This window comes from Panthera leo, chromosome A3 (assembly GCF_018350215.1).
Source record: "Panthera leo isolate Ple1 chromosome A3, P.leo_Ple1_pat1.1, whole genome shotgun sequence".
Taxonomy (NCBI): domain Eukaryota; kingdom Metazoa; phylum Chordata; class Mammalia; order Carnivora; family Felidae; genus Panthera; species Panthera leo.
This window is the reverse complement of record NC_056681.1, coordinates 54,934,305-54,948,918: the sequence shown is the minus strand read 5'-3', so window position 1 is coordinate 54,948,918 and position 14,614 is coordinate 54,934,305. Positions and strand designations below refer to the sequence as shown.

The following is a 14,614-nucleotide window of genomic DNA, read 5'->3' as shown; positions in this document are numbered from 1 at the left end:
CCAAGAAACTTCCCCCAAGGGACACAGTCCCACCTCCCCCATCACAGACAAGCCACCTCACTACTCCTCTGACACCCGACCCAGCTGGGGTCAAGTCTGGGTCTGTTGAAAACGAATGTCTGTGTGTGTAGGACACAAAGTCCAGGAGGACAGGGGGCTCACTGCTTTGCGAGCACCCGGCCCCCGGCCCAGCGCCTGGTGCACAGCGGGGCACCATACCCATTGCTGCAATGACCAGATTCGGACAAATTCAGCCAGTGGAAGGGCAGAAAAGGGCATGCCTGCTCTGAGGCATGGCGAGGGAGGAGGGCGTGCTCCTGACCTGGCATGATGGTCTCCTTGCATTCCTGGCACTTGGACGAGTACTGGTGGGAGTAGCAGTCCATGCAGAGCAGCTGGTCCTCCTTGGCAGCGAAGGGCTTGTCCACCAGCGAGCTCTTGCACCGCGAGCAGTGGAAACAGGCCTCGTGCCAGTGTCGGTCCTTGTAGGACAAGTCCTGCAGACCCAGAGCATGAGACAGTGAGAGGGCCAGAGCGGCCACGGCTGCTCTGCCTGACCCATGGCACGGGGCAGTCGTGCAAATCCTGGGGGCAGACGGGGGCTGAAGCCTGTGGGCGTTCCTGGATCGTGACCCTGCTGGTGAAATGAGGAAGGCTGGGCTTTCAGAGCAACTATTTAGATGTGTGTGTGTGAAAGAGATGCTTCCCCAAAACAAATGGATTCCCCCTCAGTATTGTCTGTAAGAAAGTGAAACACAAAACATACGACTCGTCACTGTTTCTCACTGACAACTGGTGAGAGAAACAGAGTGCAGCCCTCAGCTCTGAGGGAGCCCAGCAAAACCAAGTGTGACAGCAGGGTCACTGGGACACCTGGCTGGACAGAGAAGCCTGGATGTAGGGAACTTCAGAAAGACAGCCACGAGGACAGGGCTCTGGTGTCACTTGGTGGGAAGCAGGTTGGGAGAGAGTTCTGGAACAGGTGGCACGGGCTGAGTGTGGACGACCCACGGACAGCAGGGAGGTGGGCACAGGGGGTCGGAGAAGGACTTCTGGGCAGAGACAGAGCATGAGCACAGCTGAGGTGTGAGTGAGAGGGGTCCTTGGCTGGAGGGACAGCCCAGGGCACCAGGCAGGAAGGTTCAAATCCAGGTCGGGACAGGAGGGCCCTTTAATGTCTGCACAGAAGTTAAGATTACCCTGAAGGCAGTGGAGGGGGCATGAGCTGTTTAAACAGGGGCGTGAAAGGCTAAGACGATGTGGGACATGTGGTGGGGGACGTACGGGGGGACAGGAAGGGGACCTCACAGAAGGCACCGCAGAGAATCAGGCCGGCTGAGGCTGTGCACGAGAGTGGGGCACACAGTCGGGAACAGACGGCAGGGGTTATTAAGAAAGCAGAATCCACGCTTTCTAGCAAAGGCTGAAAAGGAGAAATGACTCCAGGAGAGAACATCGTGTGGTCTCTGTGCTGCTCCTGACCTCACCTGAGGAATCCTAAGTAATCTCATACTTTTTTTTTTTTTTTAGCTTGTATTCATTTATTTGAGAGAGACAAAGACAGCATGCATTGGGGAGGGGCACAGAGAGGGAGAAAGAGAATCCCAAGCAGGTTCTGAGCTGTCGGCACAGAGCCCGACGTGGGGCTCGAACGCACGATAGCGAGATCACGACCTGAGCCAAAGTCGGATGCTCAACCGACTGAGCCACCCAGACGCTGAAAGAGTTGGGAGGTTTTAAATCATGCTATCATTGTGATAATGCTACAGAATACATGCATTTAGCTTTTTTTTTTTGTCATCATGGAAAACAGTGTGGGCATAAAGAATTGAAAGCAGGAACTTGTAGACATGGGTACATCCAAAGCAGCATTGTCCACAGTCACCCAAAAGGTGGGAGAAACCCAAGTGTCCATCAACAGATCAGCGGCTAAGAAGAATGTGGTACATGCATACGATGGAATATTATCCAGCCTCAAAAAGGAAGGAGACTTTGACACAAGCTATCACGTGGAGGAACCCTGAGGACATTACGCTCAGTGAAATAAGCCAGGCGCGAAAGGACAAGTCCTGTACGACTCCACTGAGACGAGGTACCTAGGAGTCAAATGCACAGAACAGAAAGTAGAGCGGCGGCTGCCAGGGGCTGGGGGAGGAGGGACGGGGAGTTAGTGTTTCACGGGGACAGAGTTTCGGTTTTGCAGGACGAAGAGCCCCAGAGGCTGGCTGCACAACAACGTGAAGCCTCGTGGCACTTACTGAACTGCATGCTTCAACAGGGCGAAGCTGGCCTATTTTATGCTAGGTGTATTTTACCACAGTTAGAGCGATCGGTTTGGACTATTCCGTAGCAGGTGGCAAAGCCTTTTCAGATGTTAGGTGGGTGCCCCCTGTGCAGGCCAGTCACCTCAGAAAGGACTGCCGTCGTGGAAAAGCTGGAAGCGTTTTCCGTGCTCCGTGAATCACCCACCGCCTGGCTGAGAAGAGAAGCCCCGGGGAGGTCTCGAGGGCAGAAGGGAGGCCTGCTTCCCGGAAGGTGGCCCAGTGGGGCTGGGGGCTGCCCTGCCCAGGGCATCCACGGCATACACACAGCGCCTACACAGCTCATTAGTGCAATGAAAAGGAAAGGAAACATGGGTTCAAGGAAACTTGCCTTTGGGGACCGATCTTCAAACACACTGAGGGAGGGACCTCTATGGGTGACACTGCGAGAGCAAAGCCACCAGATGTCACCACGGTCCCCAGCCCGCTTAGCGAGTACCCAGATGGGAGGAAAGAGCAGCGGAGTGGTCAACGTGCACGGACAGTCGTGGGAAAAGCTGCTTTAAATGTGCTTGGGGCTCCGAAGCACCGCAGAAGCCCAGTTTTTCTACGGTTAACCTGAAAACACACGTGCGACATGATAGCTACGCGTTGGCAGATGTTAGGCACTAGGAAGTGTTCCTCCACGTTTGGGGTACCGTCCACGTGACTTTAGCAGACCTTACGCATCAGTGCAAGACTTCCTGACCTTCCAAAGCCCAGCTCCCAACCTTTCACACCTCTGCACCCTGGCCCATGCCGCGCCTTGCCTCACAAGGCCCTGCCCCTCCTCTCCAACTGGGAGAACCCTGTTCCCTATAAAGCCCAGCTCAACACGCCACCTGCTCTGAGCTGCCCCGGCCCAAGGCAAGCCATGCGCCACCCCAGCTAACATGCCTGTGTCGACATCTTCTTCAAACTCCTGCATGGAAACCCTTATCTAAGTCATTAGGCTATCAGGTTTCCCTGTAATTCTCTTTCCTGGGCTCTCGGCTTGTGTTCTCTTTGGAAGTCTGAGTTAAGCTAATAAATTCATGTCACAGCTTCCTCTTGGACTCACTTCTTAAGAAAGCCCACAATACATAGGACGCGAGGAAAGACTTTATGGCAAGAGGAAGGTAACTGAACACTGCCAGCTTTGCCTTCCGAGGGCACGGTGAGGCTTCTGGCCAAGACAAATTTCTCCTCTCGGTGTGGGGTAGGAGTTTAGGCACAGGAGTCCCTGGAGCTGAGAGCTGGGCCAGAAAATACCACCAGAAGTACAAGAGGCTATTATAATGGGCCACAACCCTGTGCCTGGACCTGAGCTTCATGTCGTGTTCTAAATCCTTCTCTCACAGCTTTGGTACCTGGAGGCCCTTCTCATTTCTTGCGTTCACAGCTCCAAAGAGATGGTGAGTTTTCATTCTTAGGACTGAGCTCGTCCATCTAGCTTAATCCTGCTATGTATCTTAAGTACACCACGTGGTCCCCAAAGGACACCGTTTAGATGCTGGAGGCACAAGGTTAAGAAGTATAGACTCACTGACTGACGTTCAAGAAGCTCAAAATGTCCTAGAAATATGCTGGTTTTAAAGTCCTCTAGAGAGAGAAGGACAAGGAAAGAAAGACCGGAAGAAGGAAAGAAAGAATCTTTTACACGTCCCAGGAAAAATACCATGGCTAACCTTGTGCTCACAGAAATGTCATCGATTGCAGTAATGTGAGATTAGGACCCAACACTTCCTTTCAGATTTTATATTTTTCCATTTCAGAAACATTCCCGATATGGGAAGTGCTGCTCGCGTGACGCTGAACGTGCCTTGTTGAGATGCCAGCTGAGCCAGGGGGACGACCACGTGGCCAAGAGGGGCCCTCGTCCCCTCGGCTGACTGGAGGTGACCCTGGGCAGCAGGGGCTGGCGCCACCCCTCCACCACGTTCCACCTGTGCCGGGACCGGTTCAGATGAAGATCTCCCAAAGCCACCGCTCCTCAAATCCACCAGGTTTCATGTGGTAAGTGGGTGCTCACAATCCTTCACACTCTACACTTTGCAAAGGCATTCTATGCTTTGAGACTGTCGGGGCATCCTGTTTCCAACTGGATGTGCCTTCCAATACTTAAGAACAAAAGTCCTGAAGAACGGATGATGGCAGAAAGGACAGCACGCGATCTACGTGGCCCTATATCAGGTGTCCCAACCAGGGTAACTAAATTCCCGTGACAGTCGCCAGGCCGGCAGCCCCGTCTTCAGACGTGGAAACAGAGCCCCGTGGGCGGCATAACTTACCCACGTCTCAGCAAGTCTGGCTCGAGACCCACCCTGGTGGGGGCCGACTCACTGCCAAATGTCCTGTGCCTTTGGTGGTGTGCCTTGCAGGTGCCCCTTTGGTTTTCCAGGGCCCCGTGTTACCCACATGGCTAGCCTCATTCCCGCGTCTAGTGATCCTGCGTAGTGAGTGGATCGGCACTCACTTCCCCTTAGAGACACAGTTTTCTCTTACAGGAGGATGTCTAAACAAATAGACATATTTTCAGTGCCCATTACAAACCCTGTGAACAAATTACATGGAAACTCTAAAAAGATGATTCACTCACTAAGCACTTAAAAGTCACCTCAACAAATAAAAAATAGTGCCGGGTGGGGGAGTTGGACTGTGAGGACGTGTCCGGAACATGTCTGGAATGGTAGCCTTTCCCATGACGGCCCAGAAAGGTGGGCAGGAGAGGCCTGCGTCCTCCTCCAGGGCAGGACAGGTGTTTCCACTGTAATCTCATGCCTCCTACACCAGCCAGGGTCAGAAGCCCTCTAAAAGTGTACCAGAGACATCTAGATCTCACTGGAGGGGTAAGAGCCTCCGTCTCCCCCTTCAGTCCCCTGACTGCTTTCTATCAAAGGATCCCAGCGATTTTCTGTTCCTTAAGAACTTTCTAGATGTTTGCTGAGAAACTTACAGTTTGGTGGGTGGACTTGGGCCTGATTATCAGTTTGATGTTTCCCACTTAATTACTAGGAAGCTTAAAGTGTGCTCTAGAAACACACCGAGCCAGGCATACGGCCCGGAGTTTGTTCGCTGCTTTGTTAAGTGCACGGTAGTAGCAGCCATCTCTGAAGTCAGGGGCCCTGCCTACGTTGTCGTTCGTTTCTTGAGTTTTTGAAGCCCAGAGCATAAGTGGACCCATCCCAAACTATCTGTAATCAGGCTAAGACATTTTTTGCTAGTAACCACAGATGTCCAAGAAGACATTTTTTGCTAGTAACCACAGATGTCCAAGAAAAATTTCAGGAACAGGGTCATTTAGAGGATCACGACATTTTATTTGCATTGCCTGTTCTCAACTATTCCACTGGCCGTGAAGTGAATGGTTTTTACCCTTTGCGAGCACATCTCCTCGGAGTAACTAAGCAGAAATAACAAGTACAACTGAGTAACCACGCCGAAGTGTTTTCACACGTATGTGAGCTGACTATGAAACCTGGCGCTGTGGTCTCATCTATGTCATATAAAAGTCACTCAGTACCCACAAAATGAGCCTAAGTCCCATTGGTGTGCCAATATCTGAAATCTGTACCCCCACGCGTGTCCTTCAAAGGAGGTAGGCGGGGCTCGTGGTGCCCCTGCTCTTTTAAGAAAAGAGAATGGTCACCAGGTCTGTCGGCTCAATTGCTCGATCAAGCCTGCCAAGATTTTTGGCTTTACTCCCTCAAATAACAGGAATGTTTTTCCTATCATTGCTTCCTCCACAAAGTCAACTACATAATTCCTTCTGAAAGTCAAGCAAACCATTCCAAATATTCAGGAGCCCCAAACGGCCAAGGCAAACTTTGGGAAAGAATCTCTTTTTCTTCCAAAATGTAGAAAAACCACATGGCTCAACTCCACGTGTAGTAAACCATGAATCTGGGTTGAAAAGTTCAGCGTGATTAACTCCTGGCTTTGCAGCAGTCTTGTTGATTTTGGCCCCATGTGGGGGATTCTTGTTTATTTGCTCATCAAGTATGTGCCGAAGGGTAGCCAGTTGGAAGGGTCTTTCCATTCAATCGTATTGGGAAAAAATGGGAAGTGCCCTTAGTTTCTCCTTTAGCCGCCAGTCAAGGGTGACTAGTCCCAAACATCCAAAACATTTCCTCTAAACTACGGTTGTTCTTTGTCAGAAGAATGGCTGAACCTCTCACCTACTGAAGCCTCTTCCAGGTTACATTTTTATAAGAGAATCATTTTTGTCTTCTGCCTCTCGGTTCTTCCTCAGACCAGACATTTTTAGTGATGTTTCTATAACGGAGATGGAGCAAGAGAGAGAGAGCGAAGCTTCCAAGGGTGGTGTGGAAGAAACGTGTTGCAGAAAGAATAGGGAAGTAGTCAGATGGAGTTTATAAGACCATCAGCTGCTCTTTGGAGTGCTGAGGCTTCGTATCCACAGACCGCAGTAACCCCATGAAACTGGCACCTGTTTCATCGGCGATTCATAAAGGGCAAGATGGGCACAGAGGGGGCAAGTAATCAGCCCAAGCTCACACAGTTAGAGAGCCACAGAGTGAGGATGGGGACAGGGCCGTTTGGTGTCTGAGCTTTGATGCTTGGCCCAGTAAATAGAGGAACAGGGACTAAGAGCCCTCTAAGAACCCACTAGGGACTGTGAGACCTACATCAGTCGACATTAGAGACAGGACGGTGTCTAGCCTTTGGGACTAGCAAGATCAGCCACTTTTCTCTGCTCGCAGCAGCCCCGCCTCTCTGCACGTTCGGAAGTTTACACAGGACTACTGCTGAGTTTGGTTTCTTTCACTCTTGGCAGGCCTTGCCTGTTCTGTAGCCAAAAGATACATGGCTGTGGCCTGGTTTCAGGTGGCCCAGGCTGCCCACTGGGCCCGCTCGGGGCGAAGGCTTTGCTCCATACATGATGGAAGTTATTCCCCAACTGTCACCAAATACCCAGCAACAGAAAGTGACGGTACAGCGCTCTGCTTCCTGCCTTTCCTACGAATGATGTAATCAAGGGAAGAAATGTAAGGAACAGGGGCACCTTGGCGGGGGGTGGTCTGTTAAGCAGCCGACTCTCGATTTCGGCTCAGGTCACGATCTCGCGGTTCGTGGTTTCGAGCCCCGAGTCAAGCCCCGCACCGGGCTCCGTGCTGATGGTGCGCAGCCTGCTTGGGATTCTCTCTCCCCCTCTCTTTCTGTCCCTCCCCCACTCGTGCTCACGTGCTCTCTCTTTCTCAAAATAAAGAAATAAAAACTTAAAACAAAAGAAACATATGAAACACGGACTGTGTTAGAACCGTCCAGCTGCAGACACAGCCTAACCTAATGAGGCAGCAGCTACGTATCGATATTCATGACCATGGAGGAGAGTGCCAAATTCCCTAAAGCGTATAAGGGAAGAGAGCAGAATAGAGACACCAAAATGCCATGAATTGCTTTAAAGTCCATGAAGCTGGGAATTCCTTTGGAGCTGCCCCAAGGGACCCCATTTTGTACCAATTCTGTGACTCTCAGGATGACAGTCACTTAAAGTCTTGTCAAGTGCGTTTTGGCCACCGTTTAGCAGGTGAAGATATCAGAGGTCTTAGAGACACGGGTGGACCTCCAGGGGTGTTTCTGGGTGGTCCAGGTTGGACTAAAGATATGCTGAGAAGCACCGGCTAGGGTTCTGGACACTCAATCCCACGCAATCAGCACAAATGACCGGTAACCTCTGTTGAACCTGCTTTCCCATCCACAGTGGGAAAGCTGGTGATTCCTTAGGCGTGAGCTTTTTCCCTTGAGAAAGAAGCGGTACAAATCCTGCTCTTCTCCCACTAGGAAGAAAAGAGCCCCTAATGTTCCAATGAATGTAGTGCTTTATGTGCCCATTTATCTGGGAATCAGCTCCAATTCACTCATGTGCACATGCATTCATCAAATATTTACTGAGCAGCACCGACTGCTTCTGAGTCAGCACGGGACAAACATGAGTAAGAGAGAGCTGCTTTCCAGACAGTGACAGTGCTGGGAGGTGGGGGGAGGGGGGTGGTTAGATCAGGACACCACCAGCCAGAATGTAAGAGCTCAGGACCCTCAGCATAAATGTCCCGGAAACGCACCAACCAGTGCTATGGAATTAGGAGTGGGCACAGACCAGCCAGAGGGAGGAGGCTCAGAGAGGCTTCTTGGAGGGGACAAGCCCATCAGAGGGGGCTCAAGAGACGGAATTTCAATCAGCCCCATGGGTCCGGGCTCCAGCACAAACCACACAGAGAGGCCCGTGGTTTCGGGGGAGCACAGAGGGATCCAGGAGTGCTCGGCGCTGCCCGGGGCAGGGGGAGCAGGGGTACCTTGCAGTCACAGCCGATGGGCTTCCCACACTCTTCGCAAGTGCTGGCGTAGAGAGCCTCAAAGCACCCAATGCAGTAGGGGCTCTCCTCCCTCAGGATGTACTTCTTGCCAAAGAGAGATTCTTCACAGTGGTGGCAGTCAAAGCGCTCCGTCATCATGATGCCCGGCTTTTCAACAACCTATCAGAAAGAGAAAATACAGGTTCCTGTGAGCACACTCCTGATGCCTTTCTGCTGTCATCTTTAGCCAAGGGATGGGATCCCCTCCGGGCAAAGAACTAGAACTCACCCTTTCAAAGGTTGGAATTTTCAGTAATACTTAAAAAAAAAAAATTAGTTTGGGGGCCGTTTTGTTGCTTGAACGCATTTCACTGCCTTAAACATCCCCTCTCTCGTTGACCGTGTCACAAAAAGCTTTGTCAATTTTGGACACAGAGCTCTCATCCGGGCAGGGCTGGGTCTATGCTTCAAACGTGTGATGCAGCCTCACATCTTCCCTTTCTCCCTGCCCCCAAAATAGAAAGGCCGAGATAGAAACAATATGTTCATTTCTATAAAAAGATTTTCCATGAGCTCCCCTTTATCATGCATAAATTTGAAGAGTAAGAAACCAGTGCCCAGAGGGAGGGGCCTCAGGAGTTGGTAAACCTGAGAGGCCAAAAGAGCATTACCCTTGACCTTGAAAAGACATTGGGAAGCAAAACCTGCCCTTGCACTAGAGAAACTGCCATACGTCCCTGGGGACGAGTCACTTCTTCCCTATGAAAAGATAACCCTTTCGAGACCCAGGTAATCCAGACAGCAGGATAAAGGGGAAGGCTGGCTTCCAAGAACAGAGATTATCACACAGTGGGAAATGCAGTGACTGCGGTCAATGGCTTTCCAGGCAACACCTCGCGCCTTTCAGAGAGGAACAAGAATGCATCTCTGTGCCAGTCACTCTGCATTTTTTCCAGGGTGAGCATAGAGTGTGCACAGGCAGAAGGGGACGAGGAGGGGAGGAGGACGGCAGGACGAGCTTCTCAGCTCACCTCATGTGCTGTTCCCCTACAAACATGTTAGAGCTGCCCCCCAAAACAAGCCACTATGGGTGTACTTGGGACGAGACGTGCCTCTGGGGCGTTAACAACACAGACTCGGTCTTCTTCAGTATTTTCTCAAGTGGCAATATGTAATTTGCTCAGTGTGCACAGTTTACAAATTGTTTTTAAAAAATTTTTTTTTTCAACGTTTTTTATTTATTTTTGGGACAGAGAGAGACAGAGCATGAACGGGGGAGGGGCAGAGAGAGAGGGAGACACAGAATCGGAAACAGGCTCCAGGCTCCGAGCCATCAGCCCCGAGCCCGACGCGGGGCTCGAACTCACGGACCGCGAGATCGTGACCTGGCTGAAGTCGGACGCTTAACCGACTGCGCCACCCAGGCGCCCCACAGTTCACAAATTGTTAAACAGGTAGACTGACAACTGTAACTCTGAGCCATGTTTCTCAAACTCTAATTACACTGGGATCGATGTCCAGGGCTTTCAAACCATCTTAAGAGTGAAATTCGGGAATAATAGCCTGTGGTGCAAAAAAAAAATATCGCTGCCTGGTTTATGATCACGGCAAATTTGATAGCGTTTATTAATTTTGTGCTCTTGTATGTCCAAGGTCCTGACAACAATAAGCAAAGAACTAAACCTCCTTCAAGCACCCGTACTTGGTTATTTCTGTGTTTATAGAACAATGTTTTTCCAAGAGCGTTAAACGCGCAGCTGGACACATGTGGCAGGATTCAGCCTTCTAAACGGCTCTTCCCGGAGTTAAAGAAAACATTGTCTGGATATTCTCGTGATAACATTACAATACGAAGCTCTTGCGCACTTGAATTAGTCTTCTGAAACCCAATGTATAAATATCCTTTGTGCTCAGGCCATCTCGGGTTGCGGCAGCTATGTTGGCTGAAGATTCAATGCTTTCCTGTAATTCCTTAGTTATTGGCTCTTGAAAGTGGCAATTGTTTATATCATCATAATTGGGAGCTGTGTTTCCAACATTTATATTTTTCCAATAAACATTGCCATGTACCTGCGGAACCAGAGGCGGCCTGCCTATTCTTCTCACAAAAATGTAAGTAAGAGTAAGGATTTGAGAGCTTGAAATAAGAATAATGAAAGGAGACAGAACGATAAACTGTAGAATTTTAAAAGCTGGAAACACATCTCGAGAGGATCTACAACAACGGCCTCATTTTACGGATGGAGGAAACTAGGGCCCAGGAATATTAATGAGAAAAGAGGATTCACATGAGCTTTCCCAAAAAGTTAGAAAGTTAGAGAAAAGCCATCCAAGTTAGAAAACAACAAACTCCCAGTCTAAATCAAAAAGTGGTTCCATGTGGGTTCGGACAAAGCACAGATGGTGCGAGGGAAAGGATGCAGACAGCAGCACCAGCCGCTTCTCCAGAGACCTTTCCTATGTTCTCGAGCCAGTGAAGGGGGTGAATTTCCTTCAAGGTAATGATCATGATGCTGTTCAGGTACCTGCCACATGTGCTTTCTACCTCCTCCAGTTCCACAGGCCTGGGACAGAAATCATCTATGGGAGTAAACTCTAAGAACTGGTAGGGCTCCCCATCTGCTCAAAGTATGACAGAGGCTCTCCAGAGACAGATGTCATTGGCACTGACACCTACTCCCAGCAGGACTAGAGTAGTAGCGACCACCTGCTCAGAGGGTCCAAATGGGATTCTCATGATGGTGGATCTCCCTCCCACCTTGTTCCTTATCTTCCCTCAGAAGTCACTGCAATTTTAAGGATCAGGAGAGCACTTCTGTCAAACCAATGGGTTTAGGTGTAAAATGAACACCCATCACTGTTGAGGAGCAGAGAAAGGTACAGTTGATCTGAGATGGTCCTCTTGAGGGTTCCCAGAGAATTATGTGAAGCACAGACCCTGAGAGTCAAAATAAGTTGCTCATAAGCTAATGAGAAAACAGAGAGCTTCCCTGCTTTTTTTATTTTATTATTATCTTTTTAAATTTTGGATATGGAAAGAGAGAGAGAGAAAGCAAGTGGGGGAGAGGGGGGAGAGAGAGAGAGAGAGAGAGAGAGAATCTCAAGCAAGCTTCACATTCAGTGCAGAGCCTGACATGGGGCTTGATCCCATGACCTTGGGATCATGACGAAATCAAGAGTCAGACACTCAACCAACTGAGCCACCCAGGCGCCCCCAAAGAGCTTCTCTTCTATCACAGAGTATTTAATACCGATTTTCCCTTAATTAACTGCTACCAAATAGAATATTCTTTTTCCTTTCCTTTCCTTTCCTTTCCTTTCCTTTCCTTTCCTTTCCTTTCCTTTCCTCTCCTCTCCTCTCCTCTCCTCTCCTCTCCTCTCCTCTCCTCTCCTCTCCTTTCCATCCTTTCTTTCTATGGCGTGGACGAGTGGGAGAGGGGCAGAGAGCGAAGGAGAGAGAATCCCAAGCAGACTCCGTGCTGTCAGAGCAGAGCCTGATTCGGGGCTCAAACTGACAAACGGTGAAATCATGCATGACCTGAGCCGATATCAAGGATCAGATGCTCAACTGACTGAGCCACTCAGGTGCCCCGTACAACATTCTTTTTTAAAAAGTGTGTATTTAAAGTTACACTATCAATCTTAAGCTTCTTTTTAATGAAAAAAAAAAAAAAAAACCAACCCATATATGTATCGTCCTGCATTAGAAGGTTCCCGTAACTTTGTATTTTTAAATCTATAGAACACCTGATTATTCATTCCAGAGGCATCAGTGGAGCTGGAACTGTGTGTCAGAGGTTGTGGAAAGTGCTGGAGATACAAAGATGAATACGATACAGGCCCTCCCTGAAAGAACGCGTAGTCCAGTGTGGAAAACAGATACACAGGTGATCCCTGAAAAACGCGGGGGTTGGGGTACCAACCCCTGAGCAGTCAAAAATCCACGTGTAACTTTTGATGTCCCCCCAAACCTAACTACTAATAGCCCACTGTTCACTAGAAGCCGTGCCAATAACACAAACAGTTGCTTCACACGTATTTTGTATGTTATATGTATTAAATACCGTGTTCCTACAATGAAATAGGCTAGAGAAAAGAAAACGTCACTTAGAAAATCGTAAGGAAAAGCAAATACGTTTACTGTGATGTACTGCGTTTACTGGGACAAAAAAAAATCGGTGTACAAGTGGACCCGTGCAGTTCAAACCCCTATTGTTTAACAGCCAACTGTGCATCAGATGATAAAGCTCTATGCTCAGGGCAATGATGGAGAGACACAATGAGGGTCCTCTGGGAGGGCAGGAGAGGCTTCCCAGACATGTCTCTCTCCTTGTGCTGGAGAAGGATAAGCCAGATGATGACTGCAGGCCAGAGGGCAGAGGGCAGAGGGGTGATAAGGAGCAGGGTAGGGTATTTGTAGAGGAAGCTGTAAAGGTAGTCAAAGTTCAAAGACAGGAGGGCCTCTACTCTTGACCGTGAACTTGGCTTTGCCCTGTAGGCAATGGGTAATAGGAGGCCCAGCTGAGAGTTCACCACATAAAGGCCCAACTTTGCCAAGTGGGGGTGAGGAAGACGACACTGAGGGGCAGTGACTCCTTAGAAAGTTTCCAGGGTGTCGGGGTCTCCTTCCGAGTCATTTCTTTAAATAAAAATAGGACACCCTGGTTCTGTAAGGATTTTTTTTCCCCCAACCTCCTCGTGTACCATGGCTTCCCCCCCTCTGAACCTGCGCGTCCCCCTGACGGGTTAGACTGGGTTCCCGGCCATTACCTGGGACACAGAAGTGCTGAAAGGTGAGCGGCAGGGTGCAAGGACGTACCTGAACACAGGGCGTGGCTGCTGACTTGCTGTTACATTGAACCTGGAGTTCTCATCCCTTCCCAGGGGGAAGCCGTTCTCTGAGGTCATTCCCCCTCCAGCTCAGAACGAGCTGGGCATTTGAAAAAGCTGGCTGGCAGGGTACAGGCGTGGCTCCAGGCCCAGCTAACTGCACTGGGTGAGGCGAGCCCCAGGCACCGGGTTCTCAGCGTCTCCCCCGAGGGCCAGCTTTCGGGCAGGTATAAAATCAAAGGCTCCGAGTGCACTGGAGCCGTGATGCACAGTCCATAGGCTTAGGGGGTCCTGGTGGTTTGGTCGGTTAAGCGTCTGACTCGATTTTGGCCCAGGTCATGATCTCACAGTTCGTGAGTTCGAGCTCCACATCGGGCTCCTCAATGACGGCGTGGAGCCTGCTTGGGATTTTCTCTCTCCCTCTCTCTCTGCCCCTCCCCTGCTTGCGCTCATGCTCTCTCTCTCTCTCTCAAAATAAATAAATGAACTTAAAGAAAAGTTCACAGGCTTATATAGGTGGGTTATTTTTATCTTTGCAGATTTATTTAATTTTGTTTATTTTTAATGTTTTTTTAATGTTTTAATTTTTAATGTTTTTTTTAATGTTTTAATTTTTTTTTAATGTTTATTTATTTTTGACAGAGAGACAGGGCATGAGTGGGGGAGGGGCAGAGAGAGCGAGGGAGACACAGAATCTGAAACAGGCTCCAGGCTCTGAGCTGTCAGCACAGAGCCCGACACGGGGCTTGAACTCACAGACTGTGAGATCACGACCTGAGCCGAAGTCGGACGCTCAACTGATTGAGCCACCCAGGTGCCCCTATCTTTGCAGATTTAAAAACCACGAAGCAAAGTTTGAGAGTGGGGGTGTCAGAGCTGGGAACACAGAAGAGAAACACAGAAAAGGGGAGAAAGAACGGAGGATAAACAAGGTAGAAAAGACACAAGGACATTAAGAGCAAGAAGTTCATGCCCTTTTTTTTTTTTTTTTTTTTAACCAGAGAAATGTCTTGGGAATACAGGGAGGTGGCTGGCAGGCTGGCCAGTCCCTGAGTGTCAGGTGCCTGGCCTGGCCTTCCCAGAGGGAGGCTGGGTGGGCCACAGAAGCTTGCCTAAAAAAGCCGGGTTTGCAAAAGAGGTCGCCCATAGGCATTGTCTTCTAAATTCCATTGATTCAGCTACGACTCC

At 49.7% G+C, this 14,614-nt stretch overlaps 1 protein-coding gene across 3 annotated transcripts in view; it reads right to left on the bottom strand.

Moving 5' to 3' along the window:
• FHL2 (four and a half LIM domains 2) overlaps positions 1–14,614 on the bottom strand; it is a 66,205-nt gene that overhangs the window by 13,511 nt on the left and 38,080 nt on the right. For all 3 annotated transcript variants that reach the window (XM_042931862.1, XM_042931860.1, XM_042931861.1), the window contains exons 2-3: positions 8,597–8,776; positions 323–497 (exon numbers count right to left, since the gene is read on the bottom strand). In XM_042931862.1, the coding sequence (XP_042787796.1) occupies positions 323–497; positions 8,597–8,755 (334 nt within the window). In that variant the 5' untranslated portion in view covers positions 8,756–8,776. The remainder of the gene's footprint in view (positions 1–322; positions 498–8,596; positions 8,777–14,614) is intronic.